At 44.6% G+C, this 20,159-nt stretch overlaps 1 protein-coding gene across 1 annotated transcript; it reads left to right on the forward strand.

Moving 5' to 3' along the window:
• The first annotated feature begins 1,560 nt into the window (after positions 1-1,560).
• ZBED9 (zinc finger BED-type containing 9) lies at positions 1,561-17,450 on the forward strand. Its single transcript, XM_030316841.1, has 4 exons — positions 1,561-1,980; positions 11,391-11,538; positions 12,841-14,336; positions 15,393-17,450. The coding sequence occupies exons 1-4, from the start codon at positions 1,561-1,563 to the stop codon at positions 17,307-17,309; spliced, it is 3,981 nt and encodes a 1,326-aa protein (XP_030172701.1). The 3' UTR covers positions 17,310-17,450.
• Positions 17,451-20,159: the final 2,709 nt, after the last annotated feature.

Raw genomic sequence — 20,159 nt, forward strand, 5'->3', positions numbered from 1 at the left:
ACATACAATTTCATTGGGTTTAGGGACTCGTTCAAGACCATTTACAGAACCCAAGGGTAAGCATTTTTAATTTAGAGCTTTCCAAAAGAAATGTTGATTCTTCAAAACCTCTTGCATCAGCAATGCCAAAATGTGAGTCATCGCTAGGGGCCAAAGTAGAAGGAAACAGAATGGGGAGAGGACGCCATTCGGCAGTTCAACAAACGCTCTTGGGGTGGGATCTACCGTTCTCTGAGCGCTCTCAGCATAGCCGAGGGGCCATCGGGGTGGGGAGAAGGAAGAGGAATCTGGGCGGGGGCCTGAGACGCTTCTAGTGCTCTCAGGCCTCCTGCTCGGCGCTTTCCGCGGGGGCCTGGGGAAGCGGGCACCTGCCGGCACCGTCCTGTGGAGCGCGCGCTGTCGGCGGCGGACCTGCGGGGCGCGCACCTGCGGGCACCGGCCTTCGGGGCGTGCACACGCCAGCCCCGGACCTGTGGCGCGCGCACCTGCCGGCCGCGGGCCTGGAGGGCGCGCACGTGCCGGCACCAGACCTGCGGGACGCGCACCTGCCGTCACCGGCCTGCAGAGCGTGCGGCCCCGAGCAGCTCGCAGCGCGCGGGAAGCTCTCGTGCCCTCCCGCCTCTCGCCGGCGCTCTGGAAGCGCGCCGGATCGCGCAGGTGCGCCTCTGGGGCGGGTTTCCCGGCGGCAGCGGTACGGCTCGCCGAGCCGGCGCCGCCGCGTCACCGGGAGAGGCGCACGCTGTGAGTTGCGGGTCTCCCACCCGTAAAATGGAGAGAGGACACCCGCTCTCGCCGTCCTTTTCCGAGCCTGACTGGCGGCTGCTAGAACAGGCCGGGCAAAGCTTGCAAAACCGCGGCCGCGGCGGCCGCCGTCCGTCCCGCTGGTCCGTTCAGAACCGCCGGTCGGAGCGCCAAGCAAGCCCCGGGCAGCCTCTGCACCGCGAAGCGCTCCCCCGCGGAAGATCGCGGAGCCGGGGCCCCCGCGCGCTCGCCTCCGGGGCGCAGCGGTCCGCCGCCACGACCACCGAGAGCTCGCACCGCCCGCAGTCCTAGAGCGGACCGGAAGTGCGCGCCGGGCCGGCGGGGAGGCGCGTTTCGCGGTGGGAGCGCGGGGCAGCCCCGCCGGCCGGGACGGCGGCCCTCGGAGGCGCGGACTGCGGCCGCGGGGAGGCGGCGTGTGCGCGGCGACAGGCGGCTCCGTTCGCCGCGCGCCGCCCGCAGCCCCGGCCCGTCCCTGCCCCCGGCCGGCTCGGCTCCCGCGCGCGGGGCCACGGCGGCCTCGCCTTTGCGCCTCGCAGGTAGCGGGCGGCGCGGCGAGCGGCCCTGCGACCCCTTAGCGGCTGAGAGCCCGCCGCTTCCGGGGCGGGCCGGGACCGCTTCCCTGCGGACGGAGGCGCTCGGGTGGCCGCCCCGTGGGGCCACCCCGTGGGGCCACGGAAGCCAGTCCCCTCTCTCCGCGTCTGTCTTCTGTGTTTGACGGGGTTGCTCCGTGCAGAACTTCCCTGACTGAGGAGCGGGCGGGACGCCCCGCACCTGCCCAGACCGCAGGTGGAGTCCAGCATGGCCGCGGCCTGCGCGCGCGTCCCAGCCTCGGCTAGCCCAGCGTCAGAGGCGCACGGGGACATCATCCAAGTGAAGGTTAAGGAAGAAGACCATGTGTGGGATCAGGAATCCTGCCTGCAGAAGACTCTGAGTCCCACCAGGGAACTCTGTCGCCAGCGCTTCAGACACTTCTGCTACCAGGAGACGCCTGGACCCCGCGAGGCGCTGCGCCGGCTCCGCGAGCTGTGCCGCCAGTGGCTGAGCCCAGAAACACACACCAAGGAGCAGATCCTGGAGCTGCTGGTGCTGGAGCAGTTCCTGACCATCCTGCCCGCCGAGCTCCAGGCCTGGGTGCGGGGACAGCACCCGGAGAGCGGGGACGAGGTGGTGACCGTGCTGGAGGATCTGGAGCGGGAGCTGGACGAGCCTGGAGAGCAGGTGAGACCTTGGAGGTGCCGTCTTCTGTGCAGAAGTTGAGGGCGTGGGTCCGAGCTGGAGTACGTGCCATCAACTCCACACTGGTGGCGGCACATTCCGGTTTGGAGCATTATTATTTGATCACCGGTGTAGATGAATAGATTCAGGCTTATGGGATAACAGTTTGCACGTAAGTGACAGCTAATCCACAGAAGTAGATGATGTAACCACATGGGAAACCTTGATCTATTGCTTATCGGTAGAAAATACACTTTATTTAGTGGCTGTGAGATTAAACTCTTCTGATGCCCACTACTTTCACCATATATGAAAACAAATCAGTATCAGGATATAAGGAACACCTTCTGGGAAAGACAGACAGGGAAGTAGCCACACTTAGTAGAAATATCAGGAAAAAGGGAATGATGAGATTTGGGTTCCATAATAGGCCCTGTCACTAATTAGCTGTGTAACCTTTGGCGTATCAAACCTTCTCTGGGCTTTAATGTCTTCGTTTGTACAACAAAGAGATTAATTCCATCATTTTCTAGATGGTTTTCAGTACTTGGAATTGTTGGTATGTGAAACGTATTGAGTCCAGTATCTGGTCTTTCACCCTTACGCTAGAGGTTATTTTTAAGGGAGCATACATGCCTTCTAGGACAGTAATTTTAGAACATTACGGACATTACCAGTCACGTTTCTGTAATGATACTATCCATCATAGTATCTGAGTATCTGATTCTGCAATGCAGATCTTTCATGTGAGATTGATAAATAAGGAAATGAGTCCATGTAACATTGAAATCGTTCTGGCACGTACATGAATTTTACCAGCAAGTCGATGTTTTGGGCCGCCAAGTGAGGGCAGCTGAATGCAAGGTGTGTGATTATAGCGGATGCAGCAGACCGTGAAGACGGGCAGTACTGCACCAAACGCCCATTTGCCCATTCACCTCCACATCCTTCCTCTTGGCCGGTCTCTGTTTTGGAAATGCTTCCTTGCATGGTTCCCTCCCAACTTTGTGCATTTTTCGCTAAACTTTTTTGTATTCCAGAAAATGAGCAGGCAGAGGTGTTTACAAGTGCCACAGAAGCATGCTGGTGATAAAATCTCTGCGAACATGAAAGGACAGCTTTAAGAAGTGAAGAAAAGCTCAAAATTACAAGACGCTCTTAAAAAAATGGGAGACTCTGTGACATTGTGCAACTGGTGTAAAGGAGTCCACGTTGCATACTGCTAGAGGCAGTAAAAGAACTGGGAAGTGAAAGAAAGTTCTCTAGCTGGAACATCTGCCAGTGCTACAAAGTTTGTTTGGACGGGGTGTAAGGAAATGGAAAACTGGAACATCGGTTAAGTGTGTGGATTGAATACCAAACGAGGAAGGAATCAGAGGCGTCCTTTCTCAAATAAAGGGAAGTCTTCGCAACATATGAAGACCTTCAGGAAAAAGCTACAAGTGTCTTCACTTAGCGGAAGCAGTGGTTGGTTTAGCGACTTCCAGAACGGCTGTGTCTTCCAGTGCTAAGCTCTCTGGTGAACTGTGAGTGCGGATAGAGGAAGCTGTACGGTTCTCCCGGGGTTAAGGAATCTGATTGATGGAGAAGGCTATGCCCTGGATCAGATTTTAATTTTGATGAAACCAGGCTGCACTGGAAGCCCATTCCCTCAAGGGTCTGTATCTCTAAGGAGGAAACACACAACACACACGAGGGCTTGAGGCCACGCAAGATCGTGTGATGTGATGCGGGGTGCAAATCCCAGTGGAGATGTAAAGCCGAGGACTGCTGTGAGTCCTCACGTTCTCTGTGCGTGAGCTTTGAAAGGAGTCGGAAAGACTAGCCTGCTGTCTAGCCTAACAAGAGAGGCTGGATAACAGGCAGATATTTATTGGTCTTTTAGGTGACGTTTTTTTCTACGTGACTTAAAAAGGTAACTGCAGGAGGAAAAAATTATCTTTCAAAAGTCTTAGCATACATCAATCCCTCCTCCAACAGTTGCTACCCTTTCATCAGATACTGAAGTTCTCTTTTCTCTCCTAGTGCAACTTCTTGACTCCAGCCCCTTGATCGGGGTGTGATTGCAGCCTTTAAAGCTTATAACCTAAGGAGACCATTCAGGGTGTTTATTGCACCTACAGCGGGTGAAATGCACACACAGTTTTCGCATTCCGGAGTCAATTGCACATTAAACCTGCCACTGATATTACTGTGGAGGCCTGGCATGATGGTTCAGGTAGGACGGAGGGGGAGCGGACGGCTCACTTCTGTCACCTGAGGTTCAGGTAGGATACAGGGGGAGTGGACAGAAGATGATGAATGACTGCCAGGCAGAGTGCCACAGGATTCTGCTTCATGCATAAGGTCCCATTTGGAACCATATAAGCAGCTCCTTTACAAAAGAAGGGAGATGTTTAAGCAGCAGAAACTGCATCCGTAAGTCAATGTCAAAGAAGTAAACACACGATTGATGAGCCAGAACCAAATCGTGGTTTTCTAAAATCACTGCATTTCTTGGAAGATGTGCAAATGCTTCTCCTCCTGAACTTCTGAGGACAGAGTCTCTACTCCTCCTTCCCCTTTCCTGAGCCCACTTTGTGGCACAGTAGCATCACCTCACTGAGGTACAGTGCTATACGGAATGTAATCATCCTTTATGGTATCTTTCTGACTAGGCTTGTATATTACTAGGACCATGGTTTTATTAGTGGTCTGGTGACAAAGTTGTGTATATCTTAAGTGGTCTATCCTGTAACTTTATTTTCTCCATAAATCCTGTCACTTTTGTGTTTAGTTTTGTAGAAAGCATGTATTTTCCTCTTCCCTCCAGCCAGCACACCTCCTCCTTTTGTTTCAAAGAAACAATATAGTTTTTTTTTGTTTGTTTGTTTTTTCCCTGCAGATGTGCCTGTTTCTTTAGAATGTTCCTCTTCTACTTTGTTGAGAAATGTGGCCGTTGGTAGGACTTGGTGTTTGGTCAGTTCTGGGTAATGTTCGTATTTGATAGATTTTCATATGACTCAGGGTTATAGAGCTCTCCCTAGTCTTCTAGAATACTAAGTTTGCATAAATGTTTCTCATTTTTCTTGTTTCTGTGTGATTTCTGGAAGAAGGGGAAATGCCATTGTTGCAGACATGCTTAGCTGCCCTCTCGGAACACAGGCACCCCTGCTTTCAGAAAGTGTGGGTTCTAGCTCTCCGCTTTACGCCACTTTGTTTTTACAAAAGACCCGCATCAGCACAGTAACCGCACTTTTTCGTAAAAATGAAAATATTCTGTGGATCCTTCAGGTGAGTAAACACAGGAACTAGTGTAGTTCGTTTGTCAGGGCAGCATGGCCTATATGAACTTACAGAAAGTGGGGATACTGTTCACTCTATGCCCTTTCTGCTTCAACAGTTTTCACAGGAACGCCCTACTTTTGTGTAGCAGGGGAAACCTATATCCACCCCCCCCCCCCCACACACACACACACTTGCTTCTTCCATAAAAAGCGTTGATTTTGTTCATGTTGGCCATGTACCTACCTACTTTTCCAGCTTTCCTCCTACTGGAGTTGGCTATGCAACACAGGCCTGGCCCGGGAGAAGTAGGCACAGTTTCTGGCAGTTTCTGTGAAAGCTTCTACTTTCCTTGTAAGATGGGGCAGGTGCATTTATTCTGTTTTTGCCCACCGCCTGTCGTGAACATAGCTGGTGTCCAGGCCTGCACAATGGTGGGCACGAGCAAGAACCCCAGGGTGGTGAGGACAGCTGCCCTCCTCGACACCTCTTGTCATGTGACAAAAAGAACACCCCCTCACCCCATTTTTTAAAGCCAGTATGAGTTAAGTGTCTAATTGGGAAATATATGCATTTCTAATGACTGTGGCCGCATTATACCACGATTTTACAACCAGAACTTTCGTATTAGAAAATTTTAAAAATCAAATCCAGGAATCATAGAGTGAAAGACAAATGACGGTCATAACGGGTTTGAGGTTAATTTCATTTCTGTAATTCGTTACTGCCGCCCGGAGTCACCCTTTAAAGTCCGGTGGTGGACGTCCTTCCGGGACCTGGCGAGTCCCTCCGCTGCATAGACAGAAGGGTGTGCGCAGGCACGGTGGGGGAGGAGCGGCCGCAGCCGCAGGTCTTCGGGTTCGTGTTTTAGTTGCTGTAAGAGTCTTTGCAGAACTGATAGGATTATTGAACTATAAGCAGCAGGTTCCCCTGTCCCCCGGCTGGCATATCGTCTTCACTCCACGACTCTGTTTCTCCCAGTTATGTAAACATTCGGGCAAATTGAAACGTAGCCTATTTATTATACAAACCAATCTACAAAGGATGTCTTTTTCTTTTAATACAGATTTTTCTTTTTCTCTTTTCTTATTTTAGAGAGAGCGAGCACAAGTGAGGGAGAGGGACAGAGAGAGGGAGAGAATCTTAAGCAGGCTCCACACCCACCGAGGAGCCCCAGGTGGGACTGATCCCATGATCCTGGGATCCTGACCTGAGCTGATATCAAGAGTCAGCTCAACCCACTCAGCCAGCAAGTGCCCCCACATATGATGTCTTATTCTTAAGATCAGAGAAGGGAAGGGGCACCTGGGTGGCTCAGTTGAATAGCCAACTCTTGATCTTGGCTCAGGTCATGACCTCGCGGTACGTGGGTTCAATCCCAGCGTTGGGTACTGTGCTAACAGCTCAGAGCCTGGAGCCTGCTTCAGGTTCTGTGTCTCCCTCTCTCTGCCTCTACCCTGCTTGTGCTCTCTTTCTCTCCCAAAAAATAAACATTAAATTAAATCAAATTAAATTTAATTAATTAATTAATGAGATTTTTTTTAAAAACGTGAACTTCATTCATACTGTGAGCATGAAAGAATCACTGGAAAAACTTGAAAAGAAGGAAATAGTCTTACTAGATACTAACCTACCGTAAAGCATCTTTAGATGACATCATGGTACTGATACATGAGTAGATGGATCAATAAAGCAATAGAAAGGACAAAAGTAGACCCAAGCACATATGAAAATTGTACAATACATTTGCCATCTCAAATCACCGTAAAGAAAAATGGACTTTTAAATAAATGTTGGGATAGGGGCGCCTGGGTGGCTCAGTCGGTTAAGCATCTGACTTTTGGCTCAGGTCATGATCTCATAGTTCGTGAGTTCAAGCCCTGCATCGGGCTCTGTGCTGACAGCTCAGAGCCTGGAGCCTGCTTCAGATTCTGTGTCTCCCCACCCCCCCTTCTCTCTCTGCCCCTCCCCCACTCATGCTCAGTGTCCCTATCTCAAAAATAAATAAACGTTAAAAAAATTAAATAAATGCTGGGATAAAGGGACATAGCCATTTTGAAAAGGCACATTAAATCTATGCCTCATACCATATATCAGAAACAATAACCTTTAAATGTGTCAGAGATCAATACATAAAATTTTAAATACCCAACTACTAGGATAAAGTGTGAATGACGTATTTTATTATCTGGGTGTACAGAATTACTCCAAACCCAGAAATAATACCAAGAAATTTTTCTTTATGAAGTAATTTAAAAATGCAGGACAGAAAACCCACACAGAAATAAAAATGATAAATTTTAGTGAAAATATTTGTAAGATTTATCATAGATAAAAGCTAATCTTTTTGGCCAATGCAATAAAAATGATCAAGAGACATGAGCAGTTTTCATAAACAGATAAAGGAATGACTTTTAATTGTACAAAAAGGTGCTCCACTTCAATCATAAAATTACAAGTCAAAACTACATCGAAGTACTTTTGTCACCTGTCAGATGGCAAAATTTCAAAAGCTTGGCAACACAGTGTGGTGGCCTGACTGGAAGGTAGGCCCTGTCATATGTCGCTGGTACACGTACAAGATGGCACCTTTCCTTTGGGGGTGGGGCAGATTTGGGCACCATCTAACGAACGCCTACTTGTGCATCTAATGCCTATTTGTACCCTTTGACCCACCCAGCAATACCCTTTCTGGGAATTTGCTTTGCATATACGCATCTGCGAAGAAGAGACGACATAGACGTAGGTTTTCATTGCAGCTGTTTGTAAAAGCGAAATGTTGTAAGCGACCTAGATGCTGACCCATGTACAGTGACTGAATAAACTGTGGCGCATGAATGTAACGTGGGACCGTGTACATAAAAATGAAGAGGGTATCTATGAACCGGTATGAGATGACCTCTGGAGAATATTCTAGCAAGTGAAAAAAGGAAGGTGTGAACTACTATGTATAGTATAGAAAAGTATAGACACATTTGCATTAGGTTTGTATATATTATGTATATATGTATATAAGTGCAAGTATTGGTGTATATGTATGTGTATATGTGTTTTACATATTTTTGCAAAAATAAACTGAGGGTAAACCATCGCCAACAAAAACGGTTTCTTATGGGAGTGAAGGGGGAGTAGAATATAAGCAATATTTCTCTGAATACGTGTTTTGATTTTTGGGGGCATCTGGGTGGCTCAGTCGGTTAAGTGTTGAATGCTTGGTTTTGGCTCAGGTCATGATCTTGTGGTTTGTGGGGTTGAGCCCCACGTTGCTCTCTGAGCTGATGGCACGGAGCCTGCTTGGGATTCTCTGTCTCCTTCTCTCTCTGCCCCTCCCCTCTCCCAAAATTAATTAGTTAATTAAAAAACTTTTTAAAACTGTATGTTTTCATCTTTTGTACCATTTAAATGCTTCAAATATATTTTTTTTCACTTGGATACTTTATTGGGACTTTTACTTTCCTGTCATAACTTCTGCATTTGGGAATGCTATGGCAATTTTGTATTGTTACAATTTTTCAAAGAAAAGATACATTGGCTTCTAGAGTAAAGATACATATAGCTTTTTTTTTTTTTCTTTTCTAAATTGGCTTAGAAAAAAGTGTTTTTTTTTCATGACACTTAACAGAAAGGCAGAAACTTGGGAGTCCCAGTACCGGCTGTTCAGAAATATCTCCTAGAGAAAAAAATTCAAAAGCAATGCTTCGAATATTTAAAAAGCAATGTTAAAGGGCACCTGGGTGGCTCAGTCAGTTAAGCACCTGACTTCAGCTCGGGTCATGATCTCACAGTCCGTGATTTTGAGCTCTGCATTGGGCTGTGTACTTACAGCTCAGAGCCTGGAGCCTGTTTCGGATTCTGTGTCTCCCTCTCTCTCTACCCCTCCCTCGCTCACTCTCTCTCAAAAATAAAAAATAAAACAAAAGCAATAAAAAAATAAAAATAAAAAGCAATGTTAAATTCAAAGTGATTAAACACAGAAACAGATGAACTCAACTGTATATCAAATTATTATTAATAACAGAGCAAAAAAACAATTCAAGTAACTTGAACACAGTACTCTGACTATATGCTCTTAGTGGAATACTTACTGTCTGTGTACATATAAAGCTGCAAAGATATTGATTTCACATAGTAGGTATGTCGTTGGAAATGTGCTACAACACAAAGCATTGTGAATTCTGAAACTGTTCTGTGCTTATTGTAGGTGAGGGCAAATGAGTAAATATATACATCACATTGAACTAAGTTTTTGTTTCACCGTGGGAGAAGGTATATATTAAAATGGAATATAGAAAGGTGAAATAGGGGCGCCTGGGTGGCTTGGTTGGTTAAGCATCCGACTTCGGCTCAGGTCATGATCTCACGGTCCGTGAGTTCGAGCCCCGCGTCGGGCTCTGCGCTGACAGCTCAGAGCCTGGAGCCTGTTTCAGATTCTGTGTCTCCCTCTCTCTCTGCCCCTCCCCTGTTCATTCTCTGTCTCTCTCTGTCTCAAAAATAAATAAATGTTAGAAAGGTGAAATAAATCTTACTGTGTTGAAATTGGATTGAACTCATGATATTCTGTAAATATGTTTACCAGCTCTATCCATGAAAGTGCCTGGAGGGGACGAGGCATCATTAACAATGAGCCAACCTCTTACTCAGTCTTTGTTACTAATACTGTTGCTCCAAAATGAATCAAGACTTCTTGGGAAAACCGTTGAAACTAGTCCTGATACAGGGAAAAGACAATGTGGTCACGTGTTTATTTTTCTGGAAAAATGGATGTGACCTAGCAGGGTCATGTTCAAACAATGCAGGAGCCTGATCAAAGGGGCCCCAGGGGCCAGATGGGAGACAGTTGGCGACCAGCATGAGTAAGGAAGGAATAGATTACAAAATAAGTCTATAGTGATATTCAAAATGATAGAAAGCTCTTTATAGGAAATTGCTAGCTAATAAATGTAGAAGAAATTATAAAGGCAGGCAGTAGCCCCCAGTATAAAAATTGATTCAAGCAAAAATCATCAGTGAATGCTAAAAACATTGGGGAATAGGCTATTGATGTCCATGCACGCTCTTACCCCATTGCTGACTTAGTAATTACAGTGGGAAAATGAGTGGATAGATCTGGTGATCACGGCCTTAACTAACTGATCAAATTTAGCATTATCGATGATGAAATAAGTTGATAGCATGTGCCCTGTGACATGACACCATAAGTACACATCACTTACGTAGTATTCTTCCAAAAATTACTCACCAGAATCTGTGAGGAAATAAGACAAATCTCTGACATTCTATAAGATAACTGGGTCTGACTTTTCAAAATTGAATGTCATAAAAAAGATTCCTGTCTTTTTTAGATGAGAGGAAGCAAAAGGTATAATGTATAAATATTGTTTCATGGACTTAAAACCATAAAATATATTTTGGGGACAGTTAGAGAAATTTAGTTATAAACCATACATGAGATGGTTAGTGTAAGGAGCAGATGATGTTTTCTTTTTCCCCATGCATAACACTGGGCCAGTTTTCCACATTGACTCTAAAACAACTGTCAGATTCCTTTCTGGGTGCAATAGTCCCAATCAGATAATTTGCATAACCCCCACCCCAAATATTTATTTTTAATTGCTTACACTGAAACCCATTTACAACTTTCTTTTAATTGTCACAACTTAGGATTCCTTTAATGTTTGTGTTGTTATTCCCCAAAACCAAAACCACAGGGATGAGTACCGACTTCTGTCCAATGGAGAGAGTTTCTGTTGCATGGCTCTGCTTTATTAGTGCCAGCATTTTTTTGATATCTCTCCTTATTCTGTTTGGCATTCGTCTTAAGAATTCAGCAAGGAGGCGCCTGGCTGGCTCAGTCAGTTAAGCATCCGACTTCCACTCAGGTCATGATCTTGCAGTTCATGAGTTCAAGTTGAACACGGGCCGGAGCCTGGAGCCTGCTTTGGATTCTGTGTCTCCCTTGCTCTCTGCCCCTCCCCCACTCGTGCACGTGCTTTCTCTCTCTCAAAAATGAATAAACATTGAAAAGAAAATTCAATGAAGACTTTTTTTCTTCTCACATTCTATTTCTGTACAAGAATGTTCTGAGGTTTGGTTATGCTTTGTACAGTGATCACCTATATTCATTTCCAGATGTATCGATTTGTCCCCAGGTCCCACAGGACACAAACGGGCCTGAAACTCCTATGGAGGAAATGAGTCCCCTGGATGCGGCACAGGAGTGCCTGGGTACCCAGCTCCCATCTACGGAAGACAGAATGGAATGTGCATCTCCAGAGCCACGCCCACCGCAAGATAATGGTGAGGTCCAGAAGGAGGATGACGTTTGGGAGCGGGAAGGGTCTCCTTGCTGAAAAGCTATGAAATCTCATCCATTGCAGCCTTACTGAATTCGTCTGAGGGAAGGTCAGCCAGTGTTGGGTGATGCTATTAAAGGAGTTAAGCAGCCAGGTAATAATGTAGGAAATCATTGAATACAAGATTTTTGATGGATATTTTGCAATGGAATTACGTCCCTGTGGATAAATCAGAGGATAAATCAGTAGGGATGCTGAGCACTCGTCCGTGTGCCCATTGGTCTGATTTCTAAAGCCTCTGCCCCAGTTTTTGTCACACATGATGTTTAAGACTTGGATTGATTGCTACTCAGAAATTCTGAAGAAAATGGAATTTCTGGTCTATGCCCTTAGCATTTCAAGGACTGTTAATAGGATAAGGTGTAGTGGAGGCAAGAGCACAGGCTGACTGTTCTGGAGCAACGTCTTTTCCAGAATCTCCAGTATAATCGACACGTTCTACGTCCTGTGAAGTCCTAACAACTCCCCAATTATCCTGCACCTCCCAATACCCTCCTTGCTTCTGGAGCTCATGTTCTGGTTCTCATTCACAGTGCCCTATGTTCCTTTCTTCCCCCAATTTCATCCTGCTTCACCCTCCTTTCCTACTCATGGCTCCACAGCACGACACAAAATGTATTTGCGTGGAAAGAAGTACCGTCCATATGGTGGTCTTTTCAGTCGCATTTTGAGACATTGAAACATAAGCCCCAAATGTCGCTGTAACAGTTAACTTGACTTAATAGGACAAAACATGGTATAGTCTGGGGCTTTTTAAAAAAAGATCTATTACTGGGGCACCTGACTGGCTCAGTCCGTAGAGCACAAAACTCTTTGATCTCGGGATTGTGAGTTCAAGCCCCACGTAGTGTGTAGAGATTACTTAAAAAATAAAGTTTTTTAAAAAATCTATTACTGTATTGCTGAGGCTTCTCTAGCCAAAACAAATCATCTTTTATAGTTAATAAATAAATAATAACACCAATTTGCTTCTTGTTTTACGTAAAACAGTACTTTAAGGCTAATCCCAGATACTGCTCTGGAAAGTCACATCTCTTTACTAGATCAGAACTTTTTGTTCCTAGCTTGGGTTCTTCATTTACCTTCTATTTCTCCAAGGTTGGGCTCCCTAACCAAACCCGTGTTCCCCCAACTTGTGTGCCCATGCCTCTGTTTCTACCCCAAGCTCTAGTGACTGCTTGGGCAGTGTATATGTTTCAAATGATATTCCCAAATATTCTAACTGATTTTTTTCTCTATATTTTAGGGTCATTTTTGTGGCTTTCCATGATGTCTCAAAGGGTGGGTGATGATAACCCCAGTAGCTTAGACACTAATGAACCAGAAATGGAACCAGAAAACATGAGAGAGAAGTTCTTCAGGAACTTAGCAGTGTTGCTGGAAAACAAAAGTAATAATACCAAGATATTTTCCAAAGCAAAGTACTGTCAGTTAATACGGGAAGTGAAAGAGGCTAAAGCAAAGGCAAGAAAGGAGTCTGTTGACTACCGTCGCTTAGCGAGGTTTGATGTGATCCTTGTGCAAGGAAATGAGAAGCTGATTGAGGCTATAAATGGGGATACAGATAAAGTTCGGTATTACTTACACAGTGAGGAGTTATTTGACATTCTGCACAACACACATCTCAGCATTGGGCATGGAGGACGTACCCGCATGGAAAAGGAGCTACAAGCAAAATACAAAAACATCACAAAAGAAGTTATAATGCTGTACCTGACCCTCTGCGGACCATGCCAACAGAAACATTCGAAGCTCAAAAAAGTTCTAACATCAAAACCAATTAAGGAAGTTAGCTCAAGATGCCAGGTGGATCTTATAGACATGCAATTGAATCCTGATGGGGAGTATAAGTTTATTATGCATTATCAAGACCTTCGTACAAAGTTGAGTTTTTTGCGGTCACTAAAATCTAAAAGGCCTAAGGAAGTGGCACATGCTCTTTTAGATATTTTTACAATTATTGGAGCTCCCAGTGTCCTACAATCTGACAATGGGAGGGAATTTTCAAGCCAGATTGTCTATGAACTCAGTAATATTTGGCCAGAGTTGAAAATTGTCCATGGGAAGCCTCAGCCCTGTCAAAGCCAAAGTTCTATGAACCAAACTAATGATGATATCCAAAATAGGATTATCTCCTGGATGCAAACTAACAATTCATCACACTGGGCTGAGTTTTTGTGGTTCATTCAGATGATCCAAAATCAGCCCTATCACAGAGGTATGCAACCAAATCCATTTGAAGGCACATTTAGCTCTGAAGCTAAACCAGGCCTCTGTCATCCTCAGTTAACCGATGAACTCATTGCCAGCCCAAATCCAGAAAGTGAATTTGAACCAGCTGACAAAGAATTAGAGAATCCACCAGGAGCACAGTATGAAGAAAATGTTGAGACTGGAACCGATAGTAGTGATATTGAAGAGAATCTTTCTATTACTCCTACGGTGGCCATGAAAAACCCTCCTGAAAGCAGATTAAAATTTTTATCCTGTGTAGTTTGTAAAAAAGAATGCTCAGGTACTGATAGTTGCATATCATGTGATGGAAGTGTCCATGCAGTCTGCGGGGTGCCCTCCCCACATGGGACTGCGGGCTACCATCACAGAATAACGTGCAGTCTTTGCTACGAGACCACCACAATGAAAAGGAAACATGATGAGATCCAAAGAAGTTTGACTGGTCAACCTTCCAAAATGCTAAAGCCTTCAGAGACACCATTTTCATCAGACAAAGTAGGGGATTGGGTAAGAGTTTGAGTATCTGTTGTAGATGAAAGCAGGGGAAGAGCTTCATTACTCTTCACTGTGCTCATGATGAGTGAGAATGTTTGGCAGGGTATATACTAAATAAAGCACAGGGTGGTCAACTTGGATTTGTTTTCTCCAGAGAAAAGCCCATTACTTCTAATTCCTATCTCCCCCCCCCCACACCACCCTTTTATCAGGTTGGAAGTTATAACCTTGAATGCTGCTTTATTTGTTGTGTGGGGTGATGACAGTCTCTCACTCTGTCCTGGTGTGAGGAATTCCTTGGGAGGATAAGGAAGCTAAGATCTAGGGGGTAAGTGGTGTGTGTGAGGGTGTGTTTCTACAGGAGGATGAACATGAGAAAAGTTGAACTTAATGTTACTTTGGGTGGGGAGCTGAGCCAAGAAAGGGCATCTTGGGTCAAGCGAAGTAATTAGGAAGGACAAGAGATGACAAGTTGGATTGCGAGATATGGGTTTGTGTTGAGAAAAAGTTCAGTTTTCAGATATAAATGGAGAACATGAGATAAGGCCAAAGAGCTTTATTTTAAATCCGTAGGTTTTATAGAGTTAATGTGTGTTCAGCGTTGAGTTTTGAAATATGGGGGCTACACCTGATTTGGGCCAGTGGTACTGGAGTGTGATCTTCGGATCAGCGCTGGTCTGCAAACTTTATACCAGTCCACAGTAGGGCAAGTGTACTAATCAAGAGTATTTAGAAACTAGCCACAATTTGACATTGCCGTAGTGCCCAGCACGTGATTACTGCACTTGCGTTTCCGAGTAGAATGCTGGGAGGTATGGATGTTGACTCCTAGGGCAAGTCGTGTGCTGGCATTGTATAGCACTCAAGCACAGTTACAGTGCGTGATATTTTATGGCTAGTTTGTCTGCTGTAACTCAGAAAAAATGTAAGCATTTATTTATCTTTATAACTTCATTTTAAAACCATTTTTAAATTTGTAATCAAACCTAGTTTTTAATTTGTTTAACATTATCAGACAAAGGAGGAAAGTAACATTTGTGTTTATTTATTTTTAATCCTGATTTTCAGATGGCAAAACGAGCTTCACTGGACTTGTTTGTCAAGAAGAAACATAGCCTTTCTGAATCTAGGGGCAGGAGTAGAAGAAACGGTAAAGGTGGAAGTCAGCCTGAGGAAGTGAAAGGCAGAAGAGTTCACACAGGTTTCACCCGGAAATATGACCCCTCGTACATTGAGTTTGGGTTTATAGCTGTAATTGATGGTGAGGTGCTGAAACCACAGTGTATTATTTGTGGAGATATCCTGGCTAATGAAGCGATGAAACCATCAAAACTTAAGCGGCATTTATATTCAAAACATAAAGAAATGAGTTCACAACCAAAAGAATTCTTTGAGAGGAAGAGTAGTGAATTAAAGAGCCCACCAAAGCAGGTGCTCAGTGTTTCTCACATAAACATTAACGCCCTGCGGGCTTCCTACAAGGTGGCGCTGCCTGTGGCCAAGTCCAAGACGCCGTACACGATTGCGGAGACCCTGGTGAAAGACTGCATCAAGGAGGTCTGCCTGGAGATGCTGGGAGAGTCAGCTGCCAAGAAGGTGGCTCAGGTGCCCCTGTCCAATGACACCATCGCCCGGCGCATTCAGGAGCTGGCCAGTGACATGGAAGACCAGCTCATAGAGCAAATAAAAGAAGCAAAGTACTTCTCGCTGCAGCTGGACGAGTGCAGAGATATCGCTAACATGATTGTTCTCTTGGTGTACGTGCGGTTTGAACACGATGATGACATAAAGGAAGAATTCTTCTTTTCAGCCTCTTTGCCAACAAACACAACTAGCTCAGAACTGTGTGAAGCTGTGAAGAATTATGTCGTCAACAAGTGTGGTCTGGAATTTCAGTTTTGTGTAGGCCTGTGTTCTGATGGCGCGGCTTCGATGACAGGGAGACGGTCCGAGGTGGTGGCCCAGATTAAGGAACTTGCGCCGGAGTGTAAAATAACACATTGCTTCATTCATCGAGAGGGTCTGGCCATGAAAAAGATATCAGCTGAACTAAATAGTGTGCTTACTGACACAGTAAAAATTGTGAATTATGTAAAATCTAACGCATTAAATTCGAGATTGTTCTCTTTGTTGTGCGACAATATGGAAGCGGATCACAAGCAGCTGTTACTGCACGCGGAGATGCGGTGGTTATCACGGGGGAAAGTTCTATCAAGAATGTTCGAAATACGAAATGAACTCTTAGTGTTTCTGCAAAGCAAGAAGCCAGTTTGGTCCCAACTTTTCAAAGACGTGAATTGGACAGCCAGACTTGCTTATTTATCTGATATCTTCAGTATTTTTAATGATCTTAACGTTTCCATGCAAGGGAAGAATGCAACATGTTTTTCAATGGCTGATAAGATTGAAGGACAAAAACAAAAGTTAGAAGCTTGGAGAAACAGAGTTTCTGTGAATTGTTATGACATGTTCCATAATTTAACAACAATTATCCATGAAGTAGGTAATGACCTTGATATTGTCCATCTGCGAAAAGTTATCAATGAACATCTTACAAATTTGTTAGATTGTTTTGAATTGTATTTTCCATCGAAAGAAGATCCACGCATAGGGAACTCATGGATCCAAAATCCATTCCTCTCATCAAAAGATAACTTAAATTTAACTGTCACCCTGCAGGATAACTTGTTGAAGCTGGCTGCTGATGAAGGACTGAAAATGAATTTTGAAAATACAGCATCACTTCCTTCATTTTGGATAAAAGTTAAAAATGAGTATCCTGAGCTTGCTGAGGTTGCTTTAAAATCCCTTCTTCTGTTCCCCTCAACGTCCCTGTGCGAGACCGGGTTCTCGACTTTAAGTGTCATTAAGACAAAGCACAGAAACAGTTTGAATATACATTATCCCCTGAGAGTAGCATTGTCATCCATCCAGCCCAGGTTAGACAAATTAACAAGCAAGAAGCAAGCTCACTTATCACATTAAAAACTTTAAGGTATTCAGTCGAAGTGTGCATATACGCATTACGGAATACGAAAGTTATTAAAATAGCAATTCTCTATATAAATTGTACACTTTCAGTTACATGTACAGTTTTTATAATTCTTTTCTTGATATATTTCTTATATTTATTAAAATGTAATTTTAAATCTGTTGTTTCTAATATTAAAAAATTTTGGTCTTGTATTTTGTATGTCTTTGTTATTGTTGTATTTCATTAGGATATGAAGATTGTAGGATGACTTCAGGATGGCAGTGATTTCTCTGAAATGGCAGATTAGATCAGTGAGGGGAAGTGAATTTAAGGCTGGAATTGGAGTCTGAGTGTCCTGGGTGGTCAGGTGGGAAGCTAATGTTAAGTTTCCTTTGTTGGTGCGTGTTTACGCACAGTGTTTACGTGGTGAGGACAGGGAGACACTTATCATGTAATGGTGTCATGGCTTTGGATTCATATTCATGAATTCTGACCTCATAGCAGTGGGGGATTGGGTCATAGTGATGAGTTTAGGTCAGGTACAGAGTTTTAGATTTTGCTTGAGCTGATTGCTGTTCAGGTTCTCTGGGACAGAGCCAGGTATGGCGAGCTCTTCAGGTAGATTTATAAGCTCTACTGTGCGGAGATGATTCAGAAAAATGGCACACATATCTGCTCTCCTGTCTGCACTCACTCGGAATTATAGAAAACAGACTGTTAGCACGTGGCAGTTTCTTTAGGGTAAAAACATGCCAAGATCCTTGAGGAAAATGAGTCTTTTCCTAGACAGAAAAGCAACATAACAGTAAGTGCTTATTTTCAAAGAAATGTAACATTGAAAGTTGAAGACGGGAAAGATATGTAGTCATACGAAATGTCACTAATATTTTATTGATTAAAAAGTTTCATTGGAATGGATCCCAAAAATGTTAGAAAGCGGAGGAAACATTTTTCACATTCAATTCAGAACCTTCAGTAGGATTATATTTTATTGTGCGTGTTTGATAAAATCTTACAGCTTCTCAAAAAAAGTGGTATTGGTGGATAGATATATGCAACAATGGTTTAATTTCTTCCACCTACATTTTATGTGTCCTGTCTCCTATCTGACTATATTTTGGAACTAAGGGACTTACATTTAAAAAATTTTACCATTTGTTTTATTGATTGAATAAAGTATTGTGCTTCCAATTTTCGAAATTAAAAAGCAATATATGTGTGGTGATTTTATATTTATTTCTATAAATACCTCAAGTGTCTGGGAGAAAATAAACTGATGGACATAAAGAATACATTTTAAAAGAGAACTAAGTCCTCTTTATCTGTAAGAAATATAAAGTAGTGGATATTTGAGAACAGAATTAGAATCATCTGGGCAGAATTTTTGGTGTGAATTTTGGCCTTCTTGGATATTTTCTTTACTGGCTGCCTGTTTCCCCTGCAAACGATACGCTACCAGGAGGCTGGATCGCTTTACCTGTACCTTTTTCACATTTTGGGAAATTGGACTTTCTTCTGCTTCCTCCTCCCTGTGTGTTTTATTATCTTACTGTACATTTTTTTTCAATTCAACAGCTTTATTGAGGTACAGTTTACATGAAACCTTAACATGAATTGGGTGACTAGTGACTGTAAGTCATGTGATCTTTTTCTTCCTATTTTCTCCTTGTTGTGCAGTGAGTTCACATGTCTGTAGACATGCCAGGAAGCACCCGCTTTGATTTTGCCAGGAAGTCACTTGTAAGTGATCCTTCAGGATGAAGGGCCTTGCATTTCACTCCCAGATTGGGCGTCGGGTTAGGCCGAGGATGTGCTCACGGGCCCTGTGGCTGCCTGAGCAGGAGGGAGAGGTTGGAGAGCGGTGGTTATTCCTGCAGGTCAGCTCACGATCCCACACTTTGGAGTGACAAAGGGATGCAAGTTCCCTGTGGGTCGGCTGACACCAAGGAGTGGAAGTCTGAGCCCTCAGCTAGTGTCCCGCTCAGGACAGTGGTCCTGCAGCGGGAGAGCCCTCCAGCAAAGGCTGATGACATTTACAGCTGCTGGGGGTTGAAAGAGGTGAAGGAAGTTAAGCTGAAGGTCGATTCTCTTTCTGTACATATATTTGTGGGCAATATCTCCCATGATCCCATGAGAAAGCTAGAATTCCAGGGTCTAATCAGAGAGCAGGTTACCAGTTGACTGTGTGTGTGTGTGTGTGTGTGTGTGTGTGTGTACATACTTTGACATCTTTCCACGAACCTGGCCTCCTAGCAAGGTTTATTGCCATGAGTAGGGCTGAGTTTGGGGGAAGCAGCAGGTCAGAAGAGGGATACGCAGTTGGAGGCTTTGCAGACTTTATGCCCCGATTCAGAGGACCTCCTCCCCATCAGCCCTGGTGGTGACAAGCCCGAAAAAGAAGGAAGTGAGGAAGAAACCCAGGGCAGGGCTTTGTGCAGGGGGGAGGCGGAGGGAGGGAGAAACTGACTGGTATTAGTGATGCAGTGTGGCCCTGGGCCTCCCTCCCGGGCTGGCCGGCTCCCAGGATTTTTCAGACACTGAGAAGGATTGAGTCGGGTTGGGAGGCGCCGGGCTCTGTGGTGTTGCTGTGTCCCTCCTGCAGGGGGTCCGCTAGGACCCTTCAGACTGGATGAGGAACCAGCCCAGTTTGCACCCTTCCTGGGCACTCCTAAGTAATAACTTCCAGAATGTCTTTTCTGGTTTCATACCAAGATAGAAAGATTATTGTGAAAGCTCCAAACACCATAGAATTAGGCATTATTATGATGAAATAAAACATGCATTTACTGGCTCAAAGAACATACTATGTGTTTTATATTCTGCTATACTTGTGTTACACTGAATACAACCAATTATTACTA

Source organism: Lynx canadensis, chromosome B2 (assembly GCF_007474595.2).
Source record: "Lynx canadensis isolate LIC74 chromosome B2, mLynCan4.pri.v2, whole genome shotgun sequence".
NCBI classification, from domain to species: domain Eukaryota; kingdom Metazoa; phylum Chordata; class Mammalia; order Carnivora; family Felidae; genus Lynx; species Lynx canadensis.

Excerpts from the sequence above, each read along its gene's own strand:
- ZBED9 (XM_030316841.1), top strand. The coding sequence starts at position 1,561 with ATGGCCGCGGCCTGCGCGCGCGTCCCAGCCTCGGCTAGCCCAGCGTCA. Across the intron at positions 11,539-12,840 it reads ACGCCCACCGCAAGATAATG|GGTCATTTTTGTGGCTTTCC; the intron begins GTGAGGTCCAGA and ends TCTATATTTTAG. Across the intron at positions 14,337-15,392 it reads CAGACAAAGTAGGGGATTGG|ATGGCAAAACGAGCTTCACT; the intron begins GTAAGAGTTTGA and ends CCTGATTTTCAG.